At 46.6% G+C, this 23800-nt stretch overlaps 1 protein-coding gene across 1 annotated transcript in view; it reads right to left on the bottom strand.

The window, feature by feature from the left end:
• EIF2B5 (eukaryotic translation initiation factor 2B subunit epsilon) overlaps positions 1-23800 on the bottom strand; it is a 105331-nt gene that overhangs the window by 40756 nt on the left and 40775 nt on the right. Inside the window, exons 5-7 of the mRNA XM_078667980.1 lie at positions 19312-19392; positions 10027-10104; positions 1021-1333 (exon numbers count right to left, since the gene is read on the bottom strand). Coding sequence (XP_078524106.1) covers positions 1021-1333; positions 10027-10104; positions 19312-19392 — 472 coding nt within the window. The remainder of the gene's footprint in view (positions 1-1020; positions 1334-10026; positions 10105-19311; positions 19393-23800) is intronic.

Raw genomic sequence — 23800 nt, 5'->3', positions numbered from 1 at the left:
TTATGGATCAGTGGGTTAAGGGACACGTTCTCAGTTGCACGCTGCTAGGAGCTGAGGACGTTGAGGTGACCATCTTTAGAACGTTGTATAAACATTAAGCAGCAGTGATATGATTAGCTGTAGTGTTTCACGTCCCCCGGCAGCAGACTGTGCATGCATTTATAAAGGGGGGGGGGAGGTGGAGCAGCGCGAGGCCAGAGCGGCGAGTGAACAGGAGCCGCATGAGCCTGCCGGAGGAAAGATCTTCGTGACTACATGGTTCTAAAGGGGCTGAAAGAGCCAAAGGTATGGCTTTTAGCCCGTACAGCCAGCGTTAGCGTTAAGAAAACTGTGACTTTGCGTGCATTAGTGCTCGTGCAGACAAGGGTGCAAGTGAAAACATAAGCGGTCGTGAAAACCGCTGTTAAAGGAAAAAAGGATTACCAAAAACATTTTCTAAATGGGACAAGTGTAAGGCTACAAGTAATGGGGCTGTGCTCCGTGGGAGTGACCAATCCACAGAAAGGAGGGACAAATAGCAAAGATCATCAACTTGGGAACAAGGTTTTTAAAAGGAAATTCAAAGAAACAAATGAAAAGTAATGGGTGGGTTGTAAGCCCACAAAGTATATACAACATGTTTCGAAGAGACAGTTCAAGCGCTGCCTAGGCTCGACCTAAAAAGTAGTACTTGAAAAGCAAACAGCGAAAGCAGAGATACCAACAAACCAAAAGAAATGGTAAATAGGAAAGGCACATGGGGATAGCGAAACAATAATGACAAACTGGGACACTTGTAAGAAGCAGGCAAATGAGAGTGAGAGGAAAGCCAACCAACTGTAAGCAACAGGTGGGCTCCAAGCCTGTATACATTTTTTTTAAAATGAGGTCTTCAAAATAATGCTAATATTTCTGGAAAGATAAATCAGCCACAGCTTTTAACGGAGCAAACCAGATCTAACAGAGTTTCAATGTTTTTGAGAACTAGGTTGTTGCGGCGAATCAGAAACAACATAGTGGCCCTACAGGCTGCTGGCTTACCAATGATGCAGTTCTGGCCGATCGCGCTATTTGTGATGTTGCAGTCTGATCCGATGACTGTCCCGTGTCCGATAAGCACATTCTCGTCCAGTACGCTGCCATGCCCCAGGCTCACTCCTGCCCCACGATAGATGTTGTGTCTGGAGTGAGTGTACCGCTGGGTCTCCTCGTCTGTTAAATTCATCTCTGGGGTTATGGGGTACACCCAGCGCCGGATAATGTCAGAGCACACCGATTCATACATTAGGAGATTTGAGACCCGGGCACCATACTCCTCCGTTGTGACATACATATGGATCTGGTTACCTAAAATCTACACAGCAAAAACAAGTTAGAGAGAAAAGAAAACCACAAGCCATAATCTTTATTTCACATTACTCCTTCACACCAGAAAAATCTATTTTGACAATTAAGAACTGTATCACATCTCTATACTGTATGCTGTGCTTTAGCTACTTACAAAGATAAATCAACTTGAGGACAACTGTGTAGGACTTTCACAAAATACTGCATGCATAGTCTGCAGAATGTGCATGGATCTGTAAAACAACCACCTTGCTCCCCTATGCTATTAATAACTCTGAAGCCTACAGCTTTGGTCTTTTTCCGGCTACAGGTTATGTATCAAACCTCCTGCAATGCCTGCAGTACCATCCTCAAGCTCAGCAAGGGGCAATGAAGGTGCAGTGATGTATGCTGCACTGTGCTTGGATCATGTTTCTGAACCTCAAACAGCTCAACTAACATCTCAAAGAATACCACATCAGTGGAATCAAGCACTATAGAAATAAAAGACAATCCCATTATCTGACACATTACAATAATCTGCGTGGTGAGGTCTATTCTCTCACAGACACCATTACTCTGTCCAACACATCTGATTCCATATGCGCAACCATGGCACATTTTCTTAGTGGGCCCCACAACGTAAGAAACATTTATCATTTTACACATGTTGTGCTCATTCTTCCACAACCAAATACCCATGTACTAGCACAACTACAAACATTGTGTCTATTGTACAGTAAACTAGTTTCTCACAAACAATTAATGCACAGTTACCATTATTTTTCTTAATGCATCATAGTGTTCACAACCTTTCTCTGGTAATAAGTAGTAATTGTATGCAGCCATGAAACTCATTGCTCTGATCTCACACTACCACAAGCTCAGTCTACAGTACTTTCATCAATCTAATGTAAATGATGCGATTGCACACTTGTGGCATCTTGACTTTTGTGCTTTGTCCTTTTTTCTTCAACCAAGTGTGGGAACAATGCCACCTAGTGGACGATAGAAGTAAAAGTGCTAAAGCAAGTAAGGAAAGATTAACAAGGGATTACTTGATATTATATCAGCTTTGTGTTGCAGACCATACCCAATACAATGCATTTTTTTTCAAAAACCAAGGTATTAGAGTGTGGTACCTCAGATCAACAAGATCGAAAATTGGGTTTTTAAGATTAGTGGGACTCCAACAATAAGAGAGCAAAAGTTAATCCAAGATAAGTGTACCTGGACCACTACCCTCCATCCCAAGACAGTTCAAAGTAGTCACATCTAGAATAGATCATGGGGACACACTATGGTATATCACCTGACCAAACTGTGTTCCAACCAATGCTGGAATTTATAACGCAGTGCTAACAAAAATCAAGAATTGCATCAGGCGTTCGCTCTGCAAATAGCATTGAGGGTAAGTGTCTCAAACCAGCGGTCTTAGCTCTGGGGATGCAAAGATCATCTGTTGGTCTCCTAGCCAGGAATCCGCTAAGACGTGAATTAACCTGGGTGATTCATGATCTCATTTTGAAATACTTCTGATGTCTTAGTTGTGACCAATGTCTACTTTTGGAAGGCACAAGGCCAGGGGCCAGAGAGGGACACTACTAGAAAATCTTTGGTTAGTATGAGTCATAAATCCCCTTGAGGAAGCAGAAATACCAAGTACAATTTCACCTTTCTGGAACAGTTTCCAACTATTTTCATATAAACCAAAATCAGTCTTCCAGATCAGCCGAGGAAAGTTACTATTTGCTAAGATTTAATTTGGGGATGTCTTAATGCAGATAGCAATGTGCGCTTGATATGACGTAGTTAGGTTTTGTAGTTTACCACACATGTAGTTCAGCTTGCTATGATATGCTATACATCTGCAAAAATATAGATTCTGATAGCTGATTTGACCCTGATTAGATGCAGGGAATCGCCTGACAGCAGGTGTGAGCTATGCTTAGATAATAAATGAAGGTTTGCTGTTAAAACCTGGGAGCATCTTCATTTAAGGAATTTAACTCTCTTATTTAGACAATTGTTAAGTCTAATTAATTTTTAAGTCACTGAACCACAAGCACATACGCAAGTAGTGCGCCTCCTGAATGTGGCATTCCTCCTATGTTTTGATCATTTTCTGTCTTTAAAGAACAGAGACTGTATTCTAGCATACTGAGGAGGGTCCAGCCATTGATACAAACAAAAGGCACAGCAGCTCACCCACTAGATTACTGCAACATAGTCTAAGCAGCCAATGTTTAGTCCACCCTTTTAATGGACCTCTAGCGCTATAGGAAGCTAGATAATAATACCATCTAAATGCAGGTTGTTTCATTAGAAATGGAAGAACAACTTCAAGTGTCTCTACAGGCCCCTATCACTGCGACATGCCATCAGAAATGAATAACTTAAATATCTACTATGAGGTGAAGGCCTCTTACAGCACAGGAGAGCATTCATCTTCCCTTTACGAGGCCCAACGTGAATACTGAATCCATAAAGTTGTGACCAAGTGGGCAGCCCCATTGTCTTCTGACAGGTTTGCCCTGGTCTTTGACAGTATCCCAGAGATGGTGCTCTTGTATGTCATTAATGGAATTAAGCCAGTTGGCTTGCAAAGACTTTGCCAGGTTCTCTCGCTCTCCTTCAGGGTCAGGACCCATCCAATAAGCATGCTTCCACAGCTTGCTTGGTGAGGGGAAATACTTTGCACTGGGAAGCATTAGACATAGATGTGAAGTCTAATAAGCTTTACTGGTAATCCCAGGTCACCAGCCAGCATATGGACTAACACATTTCTTTCAACTACAATGGGAAAGGTTAGAATCCTTCAACGTAGGTTGGTTGATTTTGCTCATACCCTAAATATCATTAATGAGGGATAGCACAGTGTATGTTGTAGTAGGGTGTAAAGCCTGTGTGTGTGCCTGACTGAGTACACTGAATAGTTCATTTTGGCTATGTGTGAGTAGGACAGCCAAAAATGGTTGGGGCTTTGTGCAAGTTTGCCCTGGTCTCTGCTGACCGTAGAGTCCATATTTAAGAATTCCTTTCAGCTCAAGAGTACACTATTCAGGAGGGCAAGTGTCAGGCCTTTAGCTTATAAAGTTGTAAGCAGTGTGTCTGCTCGTGAGGAACCACCAGAGGGTGTATACACTAGATCCGCACATTAAACTTAAGCTAGTGACCGAGGGGCATGAAGGATCCCTGGTGCCTTTCAAAACTTACCTTAAATCACATTCTGATGGCAGATGCCATGGTGTGCAGAAATGTTCTTGAACAAAAGAAGAGTATGTTGGCTCTTCCGCCAAGGCGCTCGCCAAAACACACACTCCTCAGCTTGGTCTCAGTGGCAGGACAGGTTTTGAGTGGGGTGGGTGTGTTAGGACAATATCACTGGCATCGTAAGAATGAGATGCACCCCATATTTTAAATAGAAAAGGGAAGAAGGGAGGAGATACTCAGCAAATCAAGGGGGAGAGCCTTCTTAGAAATAGGAGGCAGGAACAGCTGTCCTTGCAAAACTGGAAACCACCAATAAGCAAACCACACATTTTTGGCAGGGATCTTTCCTGCCATGATGTCCAATCACAAAGAAAGGGAAAGGCCTCAACCAATTTCAGAGTGGGAAATAGCTAAGAGAATTTAAGTGGTCTTTCAAAATAGATTAGTTCCGTTTTGGACTAACCCATTTAAAACTCAGAAACAAGAGAGATAAAAACGGTTTTAATTTCCTTTAGGTACACCCTAGAAAAGAGTGATCCGCTACCTGGATCTCCCCGAGCAGCTCGCCGCACAGATTGGTGCTATAATTAATACCACAGACTCCCTCAGCTTTTACTTAGGACGCATCCGTCCTCAGTACCCCTTGCTGTTACGCTTCGTCCAGCAGGGATCCGTTATCCTCACCTTTTACCCGCATCATCCTCTACCCATCGCAGCCAGGTTGGAATTCTCACCGGAACTGCGATCTATCCTCCTACACAAGAAACATACAGCCCTGAAGAGTCACATCATGCACACGGTGTGACGAAACACGTGTCATCTGGTTCTTGTCAAATGTACTGATCAAGATTGACTTATAAATCTTACCTTCACGCAAATTTGGACTTGATCTTTTTGTCTTTTGTTCTCACGAACATGGTCTCAATTGTTGAGTTCTGACATCAGAACCTATTTACTCTGCAACGTGTGCACAGGATTTGAACTTATCTGTTTGGTGTAGGCTTGTCCCACACTTAGGCAGGGGTTGTTTTGCTGTCTGGGCTTGTTGCCCCTGATCTGTTTGCACAGTGTAACTTTGATCCAGAAAATCTCACTCAGAATCGCACACGCTTGGGCGCCAGATTTTTCTGTCCATTAACCCAAACCCATCATCTTTACTCACACCCTAGAAAGCAACCAAAGAAACCCACCGAAGCGAGGGACTGAAGAGTACCTAAACTGTAGAATTAAAAAGGGTAATCAGAAGGAAGAAAATCATGAGATCAACTTGAGAACTGCCAACCACATAAATTAAAGCTATTTTTCAAAATAAAATGCAGCAAAAACTGCACCCCTTGGGAGTGATCCACTGTGCACTTGAGGGAGCATCACTCCCGCCGGACTGGTAACATGCAGAATTCGTGCTCTTTCCTAAGCCGGGCTGTCTGCCGGAGGAACACTCTTCATATCGCCCGATTGCCCCCTTAAATATGGAGGTGAAAATCCTTGTCAAAACATTGGCCAATAGGCTGATGATATACATGCCAGACCTTGTTCATCCTGATCAGACGGACTTTATGCTAAACCGGGCCAGACGCCATAACATTAGATGAGTCTACAATGCCTTAGCTCTAGTGGTTCACCTGTGGAAGCCGAAGGCAGTACTTCTAAAGGACGAGGACTGGAATACTCATTTGTCTTTCTCCGGGGAAGAAATCTAGGTCCCAGATTTCTTTCCTGTGTACGACTATTATACACTAACTTGTCAGTGACTAAGAATTGCAGGTGCAGTATCTGACCCACTCACGACCCGTAAAGGTACGAGGCAGTGGTAGCAGCACTCCCCAGTATTATTTGCACTGGCCATGCAGCCGATGGTCCTGTGGGTCAGGATGGATGCCCAGTTGAGAGGCTTTGTGTGGAACATGGAATTATCGGATAGTATTGCCCTCTATGCGGACGATGTCCTGTTCTTCCTTACTGGCACGGAGACCCCAGGGACAAGTATTCTACAAATCATGCATATATTCGGCGAAACCTCTGGGCTCTATATGAAAGCCTTGAAATCGATGGTGTTTCAAGTGGGTGGCTGTACAAGGGCTGTGGGTGGGCGTCAGGGCTGACGTTAGCAGATAGTGGCTTTAAATATTTAGGGGTGTATATCGCCTCAGACACGACATTGACGTCGTCCCATAACCTGGACTCCGCAGTGTGAAAGAGGTGCGGGTCTGGTTGCTCCTGCCATTGAAGGGCAGGTCGACAATCAAAGATTGTTTCCCTGCCCCGATTGCTGTATCAATTGCAGAACTACCCATATGCTATCCCCAATTGTAGTTTAGTCAGGTCAGTGCTGTTCTAGGCGAGTTCCGGTGGGGGACTGCCCTCAGAACATGCTTCCAATCCACATATTGTGGAGGCACAACCGCCTCTGACTTATACTCATATTATTCTGCTTCTGCTTCTCATCTCTTGATTATAAATGACTGGTTGTATGATCACCAAAGCGACCCAGACCCACGTCGAGACATGGGCGATGAGTACCTCCTCCCTGCTGGACTACCTGTATGGTGGGTAAGGGATGGGTCTCTTCCGCTTGCAACACAGGTGGTCCTAAACGTGTGGAGGCGCTCCCTGCGGCAGATGGGTTGGTGGCGGGAAACTGACAGAGCGTACGCCACTATAGCAGGGCAATGTTCCAAAACAAGTCAACCAGCTAGAAGGTTTTCAAAGAGGGGCAATTATTGGAATCTCCACTCTTGTGGATGTGACGTGGGGCACAGTCTTGGAATCATTCCAAGAAATGCATAATGAATACCAATTGGACCAGAGCCAGTTAATCCACTGGAAGGTAAGATCTTCCTGGGGGACCTGGGTGCCCATAAAATAGCAAAGATATATCAATCACTTGTCACAAATACATTGCCTGCACTCAGAGCGGCTTGGGAAGTCGATATTGACACATTAGATGGTGATGACAGGATGGAGGCTAAAGGGGCCCCAGAGAAGCGGCAATTTCAGCCAACCTCCGATTGATACAAGTAAAATACCTTCACAGAGCTTATTACACAAGATATCGCTTGTGGCACATGTAACTGACTGATTCCCCAGTATGCTTTCGCTGCAGGGTGGACAATGGTACCTACATTCATACATTGTGGAGATGCACAGCACTGGATGGTTTCTGGTGAGACGTGAAGTCTTGCATGAGGGAAGTCCTCTCCTGGGCAATCCCGCTGGATTCAAAGCAGATTCTTCTTCACAGGACAGATGGCATGGCGGGAATAGATATGAATGGCTGCTTTTGTTTCTGGGTCTCACCCTGGCAAAGTGATGTATATCTAGGGCTTGGAAAGCCAATGTTCCTCCTTCCCTCGGGTGTGGAAAAAGGGGATGAACCACTGTATGGGGCTATCGATTGTGGTGTGCCAGGCGAGTGGGTGTCCACAAAACCCCCCAAAATCTGGCAGAGGTGACTCGACTATAGGGGAATTGTCTTGGATCTACTTCGCTCTGCCGATTCCCTTCTTGAGAGAGAAATTCAGAGATATGGACCCGCAAGTCAAGGAAATGATGTATATGACTAATGCTTAATGTGTTGCAGGACTTGCACAGCGCTATATGGTATTTGGGTGAGATCAAATGGGCAAGTTATTTTCTTGTTTATATTACTGGGTGTATTCATGCCAACATCCTCTATGTACATTACGCCCTATGCGGCGAGGAATCTTTGTTAAAACCCAATAAAATCTGTTATATAAAAAAAAAATGCAGCAAAAACTCACAAAAATGCAATTGAGTGCTGCAAATGTTTATTTTTTTGATGCAAAAAATTTGACTATCCATGCCGCAACAACCAGGGAGTTTTGCAGAGAGCTCAAAAGTCCCCTCATGCATATTCTTACTAAACTGGCATCTATGAGATGCTGACTGATCTGGGTCCCATACCTAATGAACAGAGGAAAAGAAGGAGCAATCCAGGAAGGGTTATGCACAACCCCTGAATGCACTGATCATACAGTGTCCAAGACCACTGTGACAGGAGGAGTCCTCCAAATTCAAATATTGCAAGAGAGCTTTCTGTGAGACAGGGGATATCGCCACCTGCATCCGGTTCTGTTGGGTAGTCTTGAGAGAGAAGAACCCTGCCTGCTGTGGAACCCGGCACTGGGCTTTGACTTGCAGTGGACTGCCTGCATCAAAGTTGAATTCAGGAGCCCATATACCTGGGAGGACTGCCAGGAGCTGTGTTGAGAGCTGTGCTGTATCAGGATACAAGGTCACTAAGCTGTTGACTGAGAATATTGATGCAATCATCATCATCTGTGCAATGGAAGTCATCACCCAATACGTCTGCTGATGAGCCGGTTTCAATGCTGACCTTGGGATGCACTGCTAGAAAGTTTTGGCGCGTCTTCCACTTGCAGCCAAAGACTTTGCGGAATATCTAAGTTTCAAACTGCAGCTTGGGGAATCGGGCAGATAAGTGGAGTAGGGAGCCCCAAGTCCAGAACCACACACCACATCCAAATCTGCCTAGTGGAGAGTTGACTTTGAGCAACTAGTTTTCCCCTGCACATACACAGTCTTCAGTTTTTACTTGTGCATTGAATGACAGTATTTGGTGTCCCCTGTCTAGAAAAAAGCCTGCTCTTAAAAGTTCTCAATCATGACTGACTGTACACTTGGAACAAGGACATTATGAGCCCGCTAAAAAACATTTGTCGCAGGCCTCGGATTTGAACTCTTTGCTCAGGCTCATTACAAACATCTGGAAAATGAAATAGAGGGGTCATGTTTTCTTTGATTATGATCATTTTATGTATGTAAAGGTTTCTTTTGTGCAATAAAGTACCTTTCCCTTTTAAAGTAATGCACCTTCTGAACACACAATTATGAATGGATATTAAAAAGTCATAATGTACTCTGGATATTTAACGTACCCCAAATCTATGAGTAATTCTCGGACCATTGTGCTTAGCAACCAGAGAGAGTTAAGCTCTAAAGGTTAGTAGTACTTGGTTGGTTAGGGTCCAATAATACTGCATGCCACAGGCCACCAGTAGTTAGAAGTCCTGGAGAAGCTCAGTAACCTACAACTGCCCTGGAACCCCAAGAACCAGGTTTCCAAACAAGTATTCTCTGCATCTCCTCCACATCTGTGTTATTCTCTTGAACTAGATATTCACTTTATCCAGATTTTATGGCCTTTTGTCGAGTCACAAAGTCTTACTTTTTAAAGTGGCCTTCTTGTGCTGTATAATTAAATCATGTTCAAGGCCTCCGAACGCATTTCATGCACTTCACCATAATAAAGTACAAAGGCTAGGAGGTGTGTGCTCCAGTTTTTTTTTATTTATTTGAACAACCAGCATGATGTGTGAAGACAGCCAAGTACTTGAAACTTAAGATGATCACATGCTTGCTGGACATGCACTACTATACAAACCTCTCTGAGAAAGCGTCCTTAAAATGACTGCATTCTGGCCTACTCTAAATCATCCAAAGGAGCACTACAAAAATAGCACTTACCTCTTCATTCACCAAGATCCCTCTTACAAAGTCATCCCGCGTCTGGTAATCAAAGTTATCAGTGAACAGCTCAGCTACCTGTATAAGAAAAGGTGCAAAGGGTATAAGGATCATTCTAAAAGAGTGACATTTCATGTTTTTTTAACTCACAGGAAGAACCAGTGATTTAGGACAGTCGCTAATGCAACTCAAATAGTTGGCATCCCCACTACAGCAACACTGTGGTCTGTAAGTAAAGACCCCATACTCCTTATGTTGAAGGCTGAAGAAATAACCCATTTCAGAGCAGGCAGTAGGACAAACAGAGAAGGATGGGTTTGTCCTTCTCTGTCTCCAGCCCCAATGCTTGGTTCTTTGATGCTGCTACTAATAACTTACTGCATACCATAGAAGCCAACCACCCGCTTCCCTCATGAGCATCGTAAGTATGCCACTACCTTCAGAAATACCTCCTCCACTCCCTATCATCCCTCTAAGTACATAACAAAAACAAGCATTGGAAATGCAATAGGTCTCGCATTAGGAAAGTTTGAGCTATTGGTATTGTAAATGACACTTTTTTTATTCATGTGTTGGTTTTGAAAGTAGCAAAATTAATAGCTTTGTCAGTTACAATGCCAATAGTTTTAACTTTCGCAAATGTGACACCTATAGCATTTGTAATGCAATGTGTGTTGTATTTACGTGACTTAGATGTATTGATATTACAAATAACAATGGCTTTTAATTTTGTAAATAATTAATACTTAAATAAAAGTTTTTGTAATTTATAATGGCAATAGCTTAAACGTTTGTAAATAACTTTTGTGAAGATTATGTTCAGTGTATTTTATTGTGACGAAAATCCAAGAACATTGCATTTGCACCTACACACACACAGAGCCACACACATATAGATGTGGTGGTGGTGGATCTGGGGGATGTGGTGGATCTGGGGGATATGGTGGTGGTGGATGTGGTGGTGGTGGTGATGGTGGATGTGGTGGTGATGGTGGTGGATGTGGGGGTGGATGTGGTGGTGGATGTGGTGGTGGTGGTGGATGTGGTGGATGTGGTGGTGATGTGGTGGTGATGTGGTGGATGTGGTGGAGATGTGGTGGTGATGTGGTGGTGATGTGGTGGTGATGTGGTGGTGATGTGGTGGTGATGTGGTGGTGATGTGGTGGTGATGTGGTGGATGTGGTGGTGGTGGATGTGGTGGTGGTGGATGTGGTGGTGGTGGATGTGGTGGTGGTGGATGTGGTGGTGGTGGATGTGGTGGTGGTGAATGTGGTGAAAGTGGTGGTGGATGAGGTGGTGGATGTGGTGGTGGATGAGGTGGTGGATGAGGTGGTGGATGCGGTGGTGGATGTGGATGTGGTGGTGGTGGATGCGGTGGAAGTGGTGGTGGATGTGGTGGTGGTGGTGGATGTGGTGGTGGTGGTGGATGTGGCGGTGGTGGTGGATGTGGCGGTGGTGGTGGATGTGGCGGTGGTGGATGTGGTGGTGGTGGATGTGGCAGTGGATTTCATGGTGGATGTGGAGGTGATGGTGGATGTGGTGGTGGATGTGATGGTGGATGTGGTGGTGGATGTGGTGGTGGTGGTGGATGTGGTGGTGTATGCGGTGGAGGTGGTGGATGCGGTGGTGGTGGTAGTGGTGGATGGGGTGGTGGTTGTAGTGGATGTGGTGGTGGATGTAGAGGTGGTGGGTGTGGTGGTGGTGGTGCATGCGGTGGTGGTGGATGCGGTGGTGGTGGATGTGGTGGTGGTGGATGTGGATGTGGTGGATGTGGATGTGGTGGATGTGGCGGTGGATGTCATGGTGGATGTGGAGGTGATGGTGGAGATGATGGTGGATGTGGTGGTGGTGGTGGATGTGGTGGTGGATGTGGTGGTGATGTGGTGGATGTGGTGGTGATGTGGTGGATGTGGTGGTTGTGGAAGTGGATGTGGTGGTGGATGTGAATGTGGTGGTGGATGCGGTGGTGGTGGTGGATGCGGTGGTGGTGGATGCGGTGGTGGTGGATGCGGTGGTGGTGGATGCGGTGGTGGTGGATGTGGCGGTGGTGGTGGATGTGGTGGTGGTGGAGGTGATGGTGGATGCGGTGGTGGATGTGGTGGTGGATGTGATGGTGGATGTGATGGTGGATGCGGTGGTGGAGGTGGTAGTGGTAGTGGTGGATGGGGTGGTGGTTGTAGTGGATGTGGTGTTGGATGTAGTGGTGGTGGATGCGGTGGAAGTGGTGGTGGATGTGGTGGTGGATGTGGTGGTGGTGGTGGATGTGGTGGTGGATGTGGTGGTGTATGTGGTGGTGGATGTGGTGGTGTATGTGGTGGTGGTGGTGGATGTGGTGGTGGTGGTGGATGTGGTGGTGGTGGTGGATGTGGCGGTGGATTTCATGGTGGATGTGGAGGTGATGGTGGATGTGGTGGTGGATGTGGTGGTGGATGTGATGGTGGATATGGTGGATGTGGTGGTGGATGTGGTGGTGGATGCGGTGGAGGAGGTGGATGCGGTGGAGGAGGTGGATGCGGTGGTGGTGGTAGTGGTGGATGGGGTGGTGGATGTGGTGGTGGATGTAGTGGTGGTGGGTGTGGTGGTGGTGGTGCATGCGGTGGTGGTGGATGTGGTGCATGCGGTGGTGGTGGATGTAGTGGATGTGGTGGATGTGGTGGTGGTGGATGTGGTGGATGTGGCGGTGGATGTCATGGTGGATGTGGAGGTGATGGTGGAGATGATGGTGGATGTGGTGGTGGTGGTGGATGTGATGGTGGATGTGGTGGTGATGGTGGATGTGGTGGTGATGTGGTGGATGTGGTGGTGGTGGATGTGGTGGTTGTGCATGTGGTGGTGGATGTGGTGGTGGATGCGTTGGTGGTGGTGGTGGATGCGGTGGTGGTGGATGTGGTGGTGGTGGATGTGGTGGTGGTGGTGGATGTGGTGGTGGATGTGGTGGTGGTGGATGTGATGGTGGATGTGATGGTGGATGTGATGGTGGATGTGATGGTGGATGGGATGGTGGATGGGATGGTGGATGTGATGGTGGATGGGATGTTGTATGTGATGGTGGATGTGGTGGAGGATGCGGTGGTGGATGCGGTGGTGGATGCGGTGGTGGATGCGGTGGTGGATGCGGTGGTGGATGCGGTGGTGGATGCGGTGGTGGAGGTGGTAGTGGTGGAGGTGGTAGTGGTAGTGGTGGATGGGGTGGTGGTTGTAGTGGATGTGGTGGTGGGTGTGGTGGTGCATGCGGTGGTGGTGGATGCGGTGGTGGTGGATGTGGTGGTGGATGTGGTGGATGTGGCGGTGGATGTGGCGGTGGATGTGGCGGTGGATGTGGAGGTGATGGTGGATGTGGTGGTGATGGTGGATGTGGTGGTTGTGGATGTGGTGAAAGTGGTGGTGGATGTGGTGGTGGATGTGGTGGATGTGGTGGTGGTGGATGCGGTGGTGGATGAGGTGGTGGATGAGGTGGTGGATGAGGTGGTGGATGAGGTGGTGGATGTGGTGGTGGTGGATGCAGTGGTGTATGTGGTGGTGGTGGATGCGGTGGAAGTGGTGGATGTGGTGGTGGATGTGGTGGTGGTGCTGGATGCAGTGGATGCAGTGGTGGTGGTGGATGTGGTGGTGGTGGATGTGGTGGTGGTGGATGTGGTGGTGGTGGATGCGTTGGTGAAGTGGTGGTGGATGTGGTGGTGGTGGATGTGGTGGTGGTGGTGGTGGATGTGGCGGTGGTGGATGTGGTGGTGGATGTGGTGGTGGATGTGGTGGTGGATGTGGCGGTGGATGTGGCGGTGGATGTGGCGGTGGATGTGGCGGTGGATGTGGCGGTGGATGTGATGGTGGATGTGATGGTGGATGTGGTGGTGATGGTTCCCTTCAGGAAAATGTTGAAGACCTTCCTGTTTCAACAGTAGATTAGAACATCTGCAATAGCCCTTCTTCTTAATTCTTTGTAGAAGCCAAAGGCGCGGAGATACTCCTCCGGGAGTGAAGCCAGCGCGGTACAAACTTGCAAATAAATGGTGGATGTGGTGGTGGATGTGGTGGTGGTGGATGTGGTGGATGCGGTGGTGGTGGTGGATGCGGTGGTGGTGGTAGTGGTGGATGGGGTGGTGGGTGGTGGCTGTAGTGGATGTGGTGGTGGATGTAGTGGTGGTGGGTGTGGTGGTGGTGGATGTGGTGGTGGTGGATGTGGCGGTGGATGTCATGGTGGATGTGGAGGTGATGGTGGATGTGGTGGTGGTGGTGGATGTGGTGTTGATGGTGGATGCGGTGGATGCGGTGGTGGTGGATGTGGTGATGGTGGATGCGGTGGTGGTGGTGGATGGGGTGGTGGATGGGGTGGTGGTTGTGGTGGTGGATATAGTGGTGGTGGATGTAGTGGTGGTGGGTGTGGTGGTGGATGCGGTGGTGGTGGATGTGGCGGTGGATGTCATGGTGGATGTGGAGGTGATGGTGGATGTGGTGGTGGATGCGGTGGTGGTGGATGTGGTGATGGTGGATGCGGTGGTGGTGGATGCGGTGGATGCGGTGATGGTGGATGCGGTGGTGGTGGTGGATGGGGTGGTGGTTGTGGTGGATGTGGTGGTGGATGTAGTGGTGGTGGGGGTGGTGGTCCTGTGGGTTCCATAAGGGTTTGTGACAGAGAAAAGATGATCTTATTTCAATAACATTTAAATTCGTGTCTGTATTTGTGTCTAAGACAAATCCAATTCTTTCGGAATTTCGAACAAAGAGTACATTACACAACCAACGGTCGAAGCCATCCCGAAAAAAACCAAGCCTCCTGCTGTGAGTTAGAGGCCATTGAGGACCGTGCTGCAGGGGTGGCCTGGACGTCGCGCTCCATGGAAGGCTGAGAAGGCAGGCCAAGCGCCCAACGGGGCATTGGTGCTGTAGCCTGCAGAGCGTTGAGAGGGGCCATAAAAAGAAAGGGTACAGAGAGAGAGAGAGGAGGTAGGGAGAAGGTCTGAGGGGTGAGAGAGAGGCATGGGAGAAGGTAAGAGATGGCAGTGACGACGCGATGGAAAAGAGAGATGTCGCCATAGCACCCATCAGCCTGTGCCACCTATAGAGACCCACACACCCATATGTAAAACTGCGCCGCATTACTTAGGAACCTGCAGTAATAAACATGTATGCCTATAATGCTTGCACATATAGAGAGAGCGTTCCATACGAGACCTGGTGTTTGAAAGCACCCTAATAATTTATCAATAAAATAAGCATTGTAAAATAACAGATGTTGCTTTTACCACTCACTTTACCAACCTCAGAAGGATGACAGGCTCGGTTACTGGCTTTGCGAATGCTCGCTTTCTTTCTCTCTCTCATTCATGCCATGTTCATGGAGTGAAGCTAGGTAAGTGTCATGTTTGAACAGTAATTCAGGTTTAGCCATTGCAAAAAAGGTCGCTGAAGTTTGGCAAAAAATATGCGGAAGAAAACAATCGAGTATTGGACATCATGTCCGTGATACATAGGATATACTTCGAGGGAAAGAGAGAAGGTTTAGTGAATCAGGGAATCACGGCAACTCATGCTTAAGCGTTGGTCCGCTCATCGGGGGGTGACAGGTGGGATAAAGGCTGCTAGGTGAAGGGAATTTATAGAAGAGGGAACATATTGTGTAAAAAACACAAAAACGGAGACATTACACAACAGAAGTAGGAATACAATTGTGGATCCACAGAAGGGCACAGAATAACAATTGACAGAGCCTGCCACCACAGAAAGCACATGCAATGAGCAAATAAAGGGTATACAATAAAACTCTAACACACCGAGTCATCTGTGTTAACTAAATTGCTTTCTGCGTGGGCTGCTACTTAATTCTGCGATAGAACAGAGGGAGGGGAGGGGAGGGGGCCGAGCGACGGAGGGAAGGCAGAGAAGGGGGGGGGGGGGGGGGAGAAATGCGACACGGCGGGCAGGGGAGGGGGCGGAGCGGGGAGAGGGTGTTAAGCAGCAGGGGCCTTTGAAGTGAAGCTAAGCTAAGCTTCAAAGGTGTGGGAGGAGTGCGGCTGAGGGAACAGACGGCGATTTGGTGATGTGCACGCGCATTTTAGGTCAATGCGCAAGCGCATTGACCTAAAAGCCACGGGCACAGCACCAAATCGCCAAGTTCGGTAAAGTCTGTTTAAGCCCCAATAGAGCTTCGCCAGCTAGGCGCATGCGCCCAGCAGGCGAGCCCTAACAAGTTGAGTGGAGTGGTGTGGCTCACTGGTTAGAGACGGCAGACCCGGGAGCAGAAGTCGGCCGGGACCAGGGTTCGATTCCCGACACGGCAGGGTCTCGAACCAGGGTCAGCGGACTCGATAATTCTCGCCCACTCTAACCAGGGGTCCCACTCGGCAACTCTGGGCATCAGCTTGCCTAATCTCCACAACGTAATATAATCACCAAATTAGCCAATGCTGCCAACACTATTTTACCAACACATTAGTTACTTTCCTCACTTATGACTAGAACATAAAATGGGCGGCATCTCATTTCCTTGAATCAATCTTGATTTTTTATTTTATCTTTTACTTCATAGCATTCTTTAGTTTGTTTAATTTTTTACAAAAACAATTTTTGCAATTTACAAACAATATATAACATACAAAATTATTCATTTATGAAAACATTTACATCTCTTAAAACACACCCTCTCTCTCATTCATACCAAAATTTAGTGAGTGAACCACTTGCATACACTAACATACACTCTCAGTAGACACCAAAAAATTAATTAGCACTGTTTTTTGAGAAAACTCATGCACTGTTAATACAATGTTGCCATAGATGCCAAATTGCTATATTTTTCAGTTCATTTATGCAGATTTTAACATTTCAAATCTTATGGCATATTATCCATACGGTCTACGCGTTTCGAACTCTGTTTACTTTGGAGTTCTCATCAGGACCAAACTGTAAGATATAAAGAGGGTAGCCTTGTTTAGGTTCAATTCACTATCATTACAAAAACCATTTGGTAGCTCAACAGCCACCGTAAGCAGCTTACCTCGTTTTTTAGTCACCTTAACTTGTGAGCTATATGAAAAAGAGACGACGCTGGACAACCTAAATGCAACCAAAAGATACTCCTTTAGTTTACCCACACCACATATACTTGATCACTGGTGTTTTAAGCCTAAATTTTACTCACCACTAATGATTGTCGACCCTGTGGATAGATAATAAAAGGGTTTTGATTTTTTAGGCATGTCAATGTCTGTGCTTACAAATAATTGCATGCTCAGTGGGATAATGTTTCTCACCTTTTCTTATTTTGCCGGGGATCCCCAAATCTTTAAAATCGCTTTTTGAATTGATGTCTCTGTGGGGGTAATCATATTTTATTTTTATGATGCTGTGCTTAAACCCATTGTTCCTAGATAAGACACACACGGCGGGTGTTTACCTTATTTAGCGAGACGCCATGCCGGGAGCCAGTTCGAGAATCTGTAAGGGCAGAGTAATGCGTCTGTGTTAGAGCGCAACTCTCCGTATTGCATGGCAAACTATATTTTGTTAGCTTGAGCGGCCGGGCGTACTGTTAGAAAGTTTTACCTTATGATCTCCGTAGTGCCACTTTGTCCACTGGCTCCTTGGGGTCCGTGTGTGCACCAGTCGGGTTCCGATCGAGTGCGCACGATCGGACAACAGAGGAATAAACATTGAGCACCGGCAATTTGACCCCCTTCCAACATGGCGCTCAAAATCGCCTTGTCTGAGCAATGGACCTGTGGGAACTTTTCTTAAAATCAACATGCACTTCCTGGAATGCGTGCGCACTCGATCGGAACCCGACTGGTGCACACACGGACCCCAAGGAGCCAGTGGACAAAGTGGCACTACGGAGATCATAAGGTAAAACTTTCTAACAGTACGCCCGGCCGCTCAAGCTAACAAAATATAGTTTGCCATGCAATACGGAGAGTTGCGCTCTAACACAGACGCATTACTCTGCCCTTACAGATTCTCGAACTGGCTCCCGGCATGGCGTCTCGCTAAATAAGGTAAACACCCGCCGTGTGTGTCTTATCTAGGAACAATGGGTTTAAGCACAGCATCATAAAAATAAAATATGATTACCCCCACAGAGACATCAATTCAAAAAGCGATTTTAAAGATTTGGGGATCCCCGGCAAAATAAGAAAAGGTGAGAAACATTATCCCACTGAGCATGCAATTATTTGTAAGCACAGACATTGACATGCCTAAAAAATCAAAACCCTTTTATTATCTATCCACAGGGTCGACAATCATTAGTGGTGAGTAAAATTTAGGCTTAAAACACCAGTGATCAAGTATATGTGGTGTGGGTAAACTAAAGGAGTATCTTTTGGTTGCATTTAGGTTGTCCAGCGTCGTCTCTTTTTCATATAGCTCACAAGTTAAGGTGACTAAAAAACGAGGTAAGCTGCTTACGGTGGCTGTTGAGCTACCAAATGGTTTTTGTAATGATAGTGAATTGAACCTAAACAAGGCTACCCTCTTTATATCTTACAGTTTGGTCCTGATGAGAACTCCAAAGTAAACAGAGTTCGAAACGCGTAGACCGTATGGATAATATGCCATAAGATTTGAAATGTTAAAATCTGCATAAATGAACTGAAAAATATAGCAATTTGGCATCTATGGCAACATTGTATTAACAGTGCATGAGTTTTCTCAAAAAACAGTGCTAATTAATTTTTTGGTGTCTACTGAGAGTGTATGTTAGTGTATGCAAGTGGTTCACTCACTAAATTTTGGTATGAATGAGAGAGAGGGTGTGTTTTAAGAGATGTAAATGTTTTCATAAATGAATAATTTTGTATGTTATATATTATTTGTAAATTGCAAAAATTGTTTTTGTAAAAAATTAAACAAACTAAAGAATGCTATGAAGTAAAAGATAAAATAAAAAATCAAGATTGATTCAAGGAAATGAGATGCCGCCCATTTTATGTTCTAGTCATAAGTGAGGAAAGTAACTAATGTGTTGGTAAAATAGTGTTGGCAGCATTGGCGAATTTGGTGATTATATTACGTTAGGCTGTGACTTGGCCTTGCTGCTTGGGAGTCCATACCCAGTGGTGTTTTTCAGTTAATCTCCACAATGCCCCCCCCCCCTCCCACGCTGGGGATGCTTGGCTCCACCTTGGGGATTCCCAGCAGGGACCATCCCACTGGGAAAGCCAGGAAGGGTTCCCCAGCGGTATACAGCGCCGAGATGCCCCCGGGTGATTTGCGCGCTTTAAAAAAATACATACATTACATAACATAAGTCAAAATTCCTAAAGACTGGTACCACAACCATGTATTTCTCACCTGCGGAGAGCAGATGCTTATATGACAATCCAGCAAATCATGGCGCAGCTCCACTTCTCTGGCTCCACTATGGAAAATACTCTAGAAAACAAAAAAATAATATTGTATGTGTCTCATATATAAAAATATAACATGCTTGAAATTCAGCTATTGTGGACTCTTGTCTGGGCCCTCAACTACATGTTACAGTGCCAGTTTGATCATCAAATCGTTGAGACACCAGCGCAACTTCTTTTGGGTTTCAATGGTAAACTACATAGCGAGCAGGAAGGTGTCATTTACCGGTAGTGAGCTATAATGCTCAGGCCACAACTACAAGCAATGCACAAAGAAACATATTTGTGGACCACAACAAGGAACAAACAAACCCCCGCTTTGAAACAGTTTCTCATTAGTTTTCCTATTTGAGAGATTAACAGTTCTGCAGGCTACTGGTCATTCAAAATTCAGCATTAGTGTCTGAACTAGACTAAAATGTACTTTTCAACAAAAGTCTCAGATGCACGTCTTATGCCAAATCACGGTTACCCTGGTTTCTTTTTTTTTTATCCAGCAGCAGTATTAAAAGCCTGCTTGTATTCTACCCACATACACAATCTGCTCCATTTTGCCAAGTTTCAACCTAACATTTCCTCTAGCCGCCATGTCCATTAGAACATTGTAAACATAAGGAACAGGATGATGAAAAGAAAAGAATTGGATCCTAATAAAATAAAAATAAAACATGGACTTACTGCTCCCATGGTGTGTGCATATTCACACCTTGTTTGCCGGTTAGTCTCCGGTCACCTCTGCATTGCTCTCCAGTAGTTTTTGTTCTTTCTCACCTGGAAATTCATTGTAGTGCGATGGATGTGAGTAACCTAGTGGCTCTAAGGAGTTTATATATGGAATGTTCCAATGTCTGCATTGTCCCATAGGGAATCGTATGAGCAGGGAGTTCCTACTCATCAATACCCGTGTCCCCCCTGTCCTAATGGCTCTCCTAATGACCCTATTATCTGTACCGTCCCAAACAATTAGTTTCTATAACCCATCATTATATGACAGGAGCCTTAGCCACCTTCTAAAAAAGCACTATTTGACTCTTGGCCAAAAAAACAGTAAGATCGATACATTTACATTTGGGATTCAGGTGTCTGGGGCATGCTCTTAATCCCAGCAAAGCAGACTCTAGGTGCAGAGATTCCTGTCTTTCACGTTAGGGTAAATAGTGTAACGGAGACCCCTCTTCAATAGTCTCAAAGGCCTGGCAAGCCCATACCAAGTGGAAGATTCCTGTGTTGCAATTCCTGCAACTGGGGCAGGTGCACTGTGTGTTTAGGTAAAGCTTTTTAAAACATTTTTTTTAAAAAAGGTATGTGGGAATCTGGTCGAGAAAATGGAATTGGATGGATTTGAATCAAACTTTTCTAGACACACTGCTTACAAATTCCCTTGCGTTGGCCCAATCTATACCCGGAAGAAGTATCTGAAGGTCTTCCTCCCAGTGGGCCCAAATTTGCTCCCCTAGCAACAATGCATTTATGGTGAAGGCCCTATAGAGCAGCTGGACTGCTTTGTGCCCCTGTCCTTTGGCTAATACAGTCCAGAGTGCCCAGTCTGTGAGAAATTCCTATGTCTTGTGCCCACAAGTCATAGGAATGTTGGTTGCAGGTCGGTTATAATGGAGTAAGTGCCTTTCCGGTACACTGTATGTTTGAATAAATTCTTTAAATGTTATAAGATGCCCTGCGTCATAGCTGGCTTATATACATGATATCCACTTCTGCCTAGTCAGATGGTTACTCTGATGATCATTCCGAATCCAGCTACTGACCACAGTGACAGGTCTGGGATATAGCCTATTTTCAGTCCCGTCTTTAGGATATTTTATCCAGCATTTTTAACTGTCACTACTGACGCGGAGAGCGAGCTCTTCCCAGGAGGGGGAAGTAGCCCACAATACGGCTAATACAAGGAGTGCTCCATAGGCCCTCTCTATGTAGGTAGCTTCAGGAGTAGGGGGTTTTGCTAACCGCCTCGCCATTCACTGTAGTTAGGCAGCAAGGAAGTAGTTCTCCAGGTCAGGTAGCCGTAATCAACTCTCCGATACAGACCGATTTAGTTGGACAGGGCAACTTGCTTTCAATTTCTCCATATTAGGTCACGGAGAGACCAAAGTGTCCTTCTTCCCGGTCTACTTTCGATTACGGGAACCTGACCTGGAGAACTAGTTCCTCGCTGCCTAACTACAGTGAACGGCGAGGCAGTTAGCAACGCCCCCTACTCTTGAAGCTTTGGACAAGCTTCTCAAAAGGATGACATCGGCTTTGCGATGGTAGGCATGAAGGGAAGCACCTGGTAAGCGTTGAGGGACGGGTTCAGGGCCCGATAAGATCTCCTCAAAACCTCCCAGAGCCCCCTCTTCTACAATCCGTTCATTCTGGCAGGCCAATTACAAGTAGGTTGTTTCTCCTTGCTCTGCATCTTCTGCCCACTACTCCTGGTTTGTGGTCCTCTAAGTAGGTCTTCCAGCTATTTCTTGAGGCCATGCGCATATCAGGTTCCATGACCGACATTTTGGTTTCCACCATGGTCAATATTTCGGATAGTTCCTTGTGGTTGGCTCTTAAGAGATTAACATGGAGCGTCATCATGTTAATTTTATTTTCTACTACTTAGAGAGTGTCCTCCAACGCTAGCAGGATTTTGGCTAGACTCCCTGAGGTGTCGATGGAGGATTACCTCCCTATGGCGGTACAATTGTTAGTCAATGGGCACAGTGTGTATGTGGACGTGTGGCATGTTTTGGATTTTCCAATGTTCCTCAGTGTAGGAAGGTAGATCCCTGACTATGGTTGCCCCCAACTTTTTGCCTGGTGTTTTGCTGGTTTTCTGACTTGGTTGACCTGGGGCCCTGCTATTCAGGACCCCAGGCCTACTGCTCTCTCTGTAAAATGGATTCCATGTACCCTAGGTACATATCTAATTGGATACTGAGTCACCTTATCAGTCCCTGTACAGTGTACCTTAGGTACCCAGGGCATAGGTGTAACCAGGGCCTACCAGGGGCTGCAGCATGTATTATGCCACCCCTGGCTGGCCATCCAGATCTGACACAACTGGCTGCACGACAGCTGGGGCAAGGTGGTGTAATCACCCTTTGCTTTAGATATAGTATACCTATATCTAACCCTAAAATGGACACACAGATCTCCTATCAGTCACTCCTATGGCAGGCCTTAACAATCCTGAAGGCAGAGTGCTTGGAATCGTGTGAGATAGTGCTCTGGCATGAGCTGAGCCTGTCTGCGGCTTTCGGGATCCATCCCTTAGCCGTTTCCATGATATCGCATACCATATACTCTTAAGTGCATTATAATCCTCGCGGTTATGTGCCAACTCTGGTATCGCTTTATCAAAACATGTCGAGTAAGATGTCATACGAATTGGAATACTAACCCCTCGCCAATTCTGGCGACGGGGTTAGCATTCCACCCTTCTAGAGGGACACAACATGTATGTAACCTGTAACCCCGGTTAAAATCAGACAGAGCCTTAGCTCCACAAAATGGATGCTGCCACCGAGACACAAGTCTGCCCTCCTGCTGCTGGGAGTCCTCCCAGCCCAGGAGGCAAGGACAAAGGGTTTCCTGCCAGGGGCGGTGCCAGCCCCGTCCCAGACAGGATTTTGTGTATCCTAGGTAGGCAGGGCTTTAGAGGAAGGTGACTGCAAGTGGCACCCCGGTGCTCACTGTGCATAGGCCGGCTGGAACCAGTTCCAGGGGCACTCCAGCCCCTGACCTGGGGAAAGCCCGCCAAAGGAGAGGGGTATAACCACCCTCCTCCTAGTCCCACCCATAGGGCAGGACTTAGTCGCGTGCCAGCCCCTTTTTGCAGGATAAAGGTAGGAACTGGCCCCCTTCCAAATCAGATCATCTTTGAATCCTGAAACTACTTTCCACGAAAGGAACTCAAGACTTCTTCCCAAGATTCTCCCTTGTGACTAAGGAGTAGTCACCCTGCGGCAGCAGGCACCAACCAAGCATCGCGGTTTGTTGCCAGTCTCTCCTTCGGATCAAGACTGCTCCAGCACTACGAGAACCGGCTTCCCTGGCACCTCTGACCTCAACCTACATCATCAGCCCAGCTGTGATCCGTGGGTGTGACGAGACCTCGAGGGACCGGCCATCTTCAGAACTGCACGACGCTTGTCCAGCACGACCACCGAGTGACCCTCGACCGAGTGCTTTGGGGTAAGAGAAGCCCCGACCCTGAGCAGCTCCAGCACCGAAGTTCAGCCCCCCTGCATCCACGAGATCTGCGTGGGGCCCTTCTGCTCTTTGCTGCCAACCGCGTTGTCCAGGTCGCTTGCCCGTTGGCTAGTGGCCCTCTCACGACGCTCCACGACGACAACCACTGCTGGTCTGGTTGCTCCAGACTAGCCCTTGCTCCCCTCCAAAAGAGGAGCACCCTGGACCCTCCTGGTCCACTCAAGACGCCATTT

This window comes from Lissotriton helveticus, chromosome 11 (genome assembly GCF_964261635.1).
Source record: "Lissotriton helveticus chromosome 11, aLisHel1.1, whole genome shotgun sequence".
Taxonomy (NCBI): Eukaryota; Metazoa; Chordata; class Amphibia; order Caudata; family Salamandridae; genus Lissotriton; species Lissotriton helveticus.
This window is presented reverse-complemented; position numbering and strand designations above follow the sequence as displayed.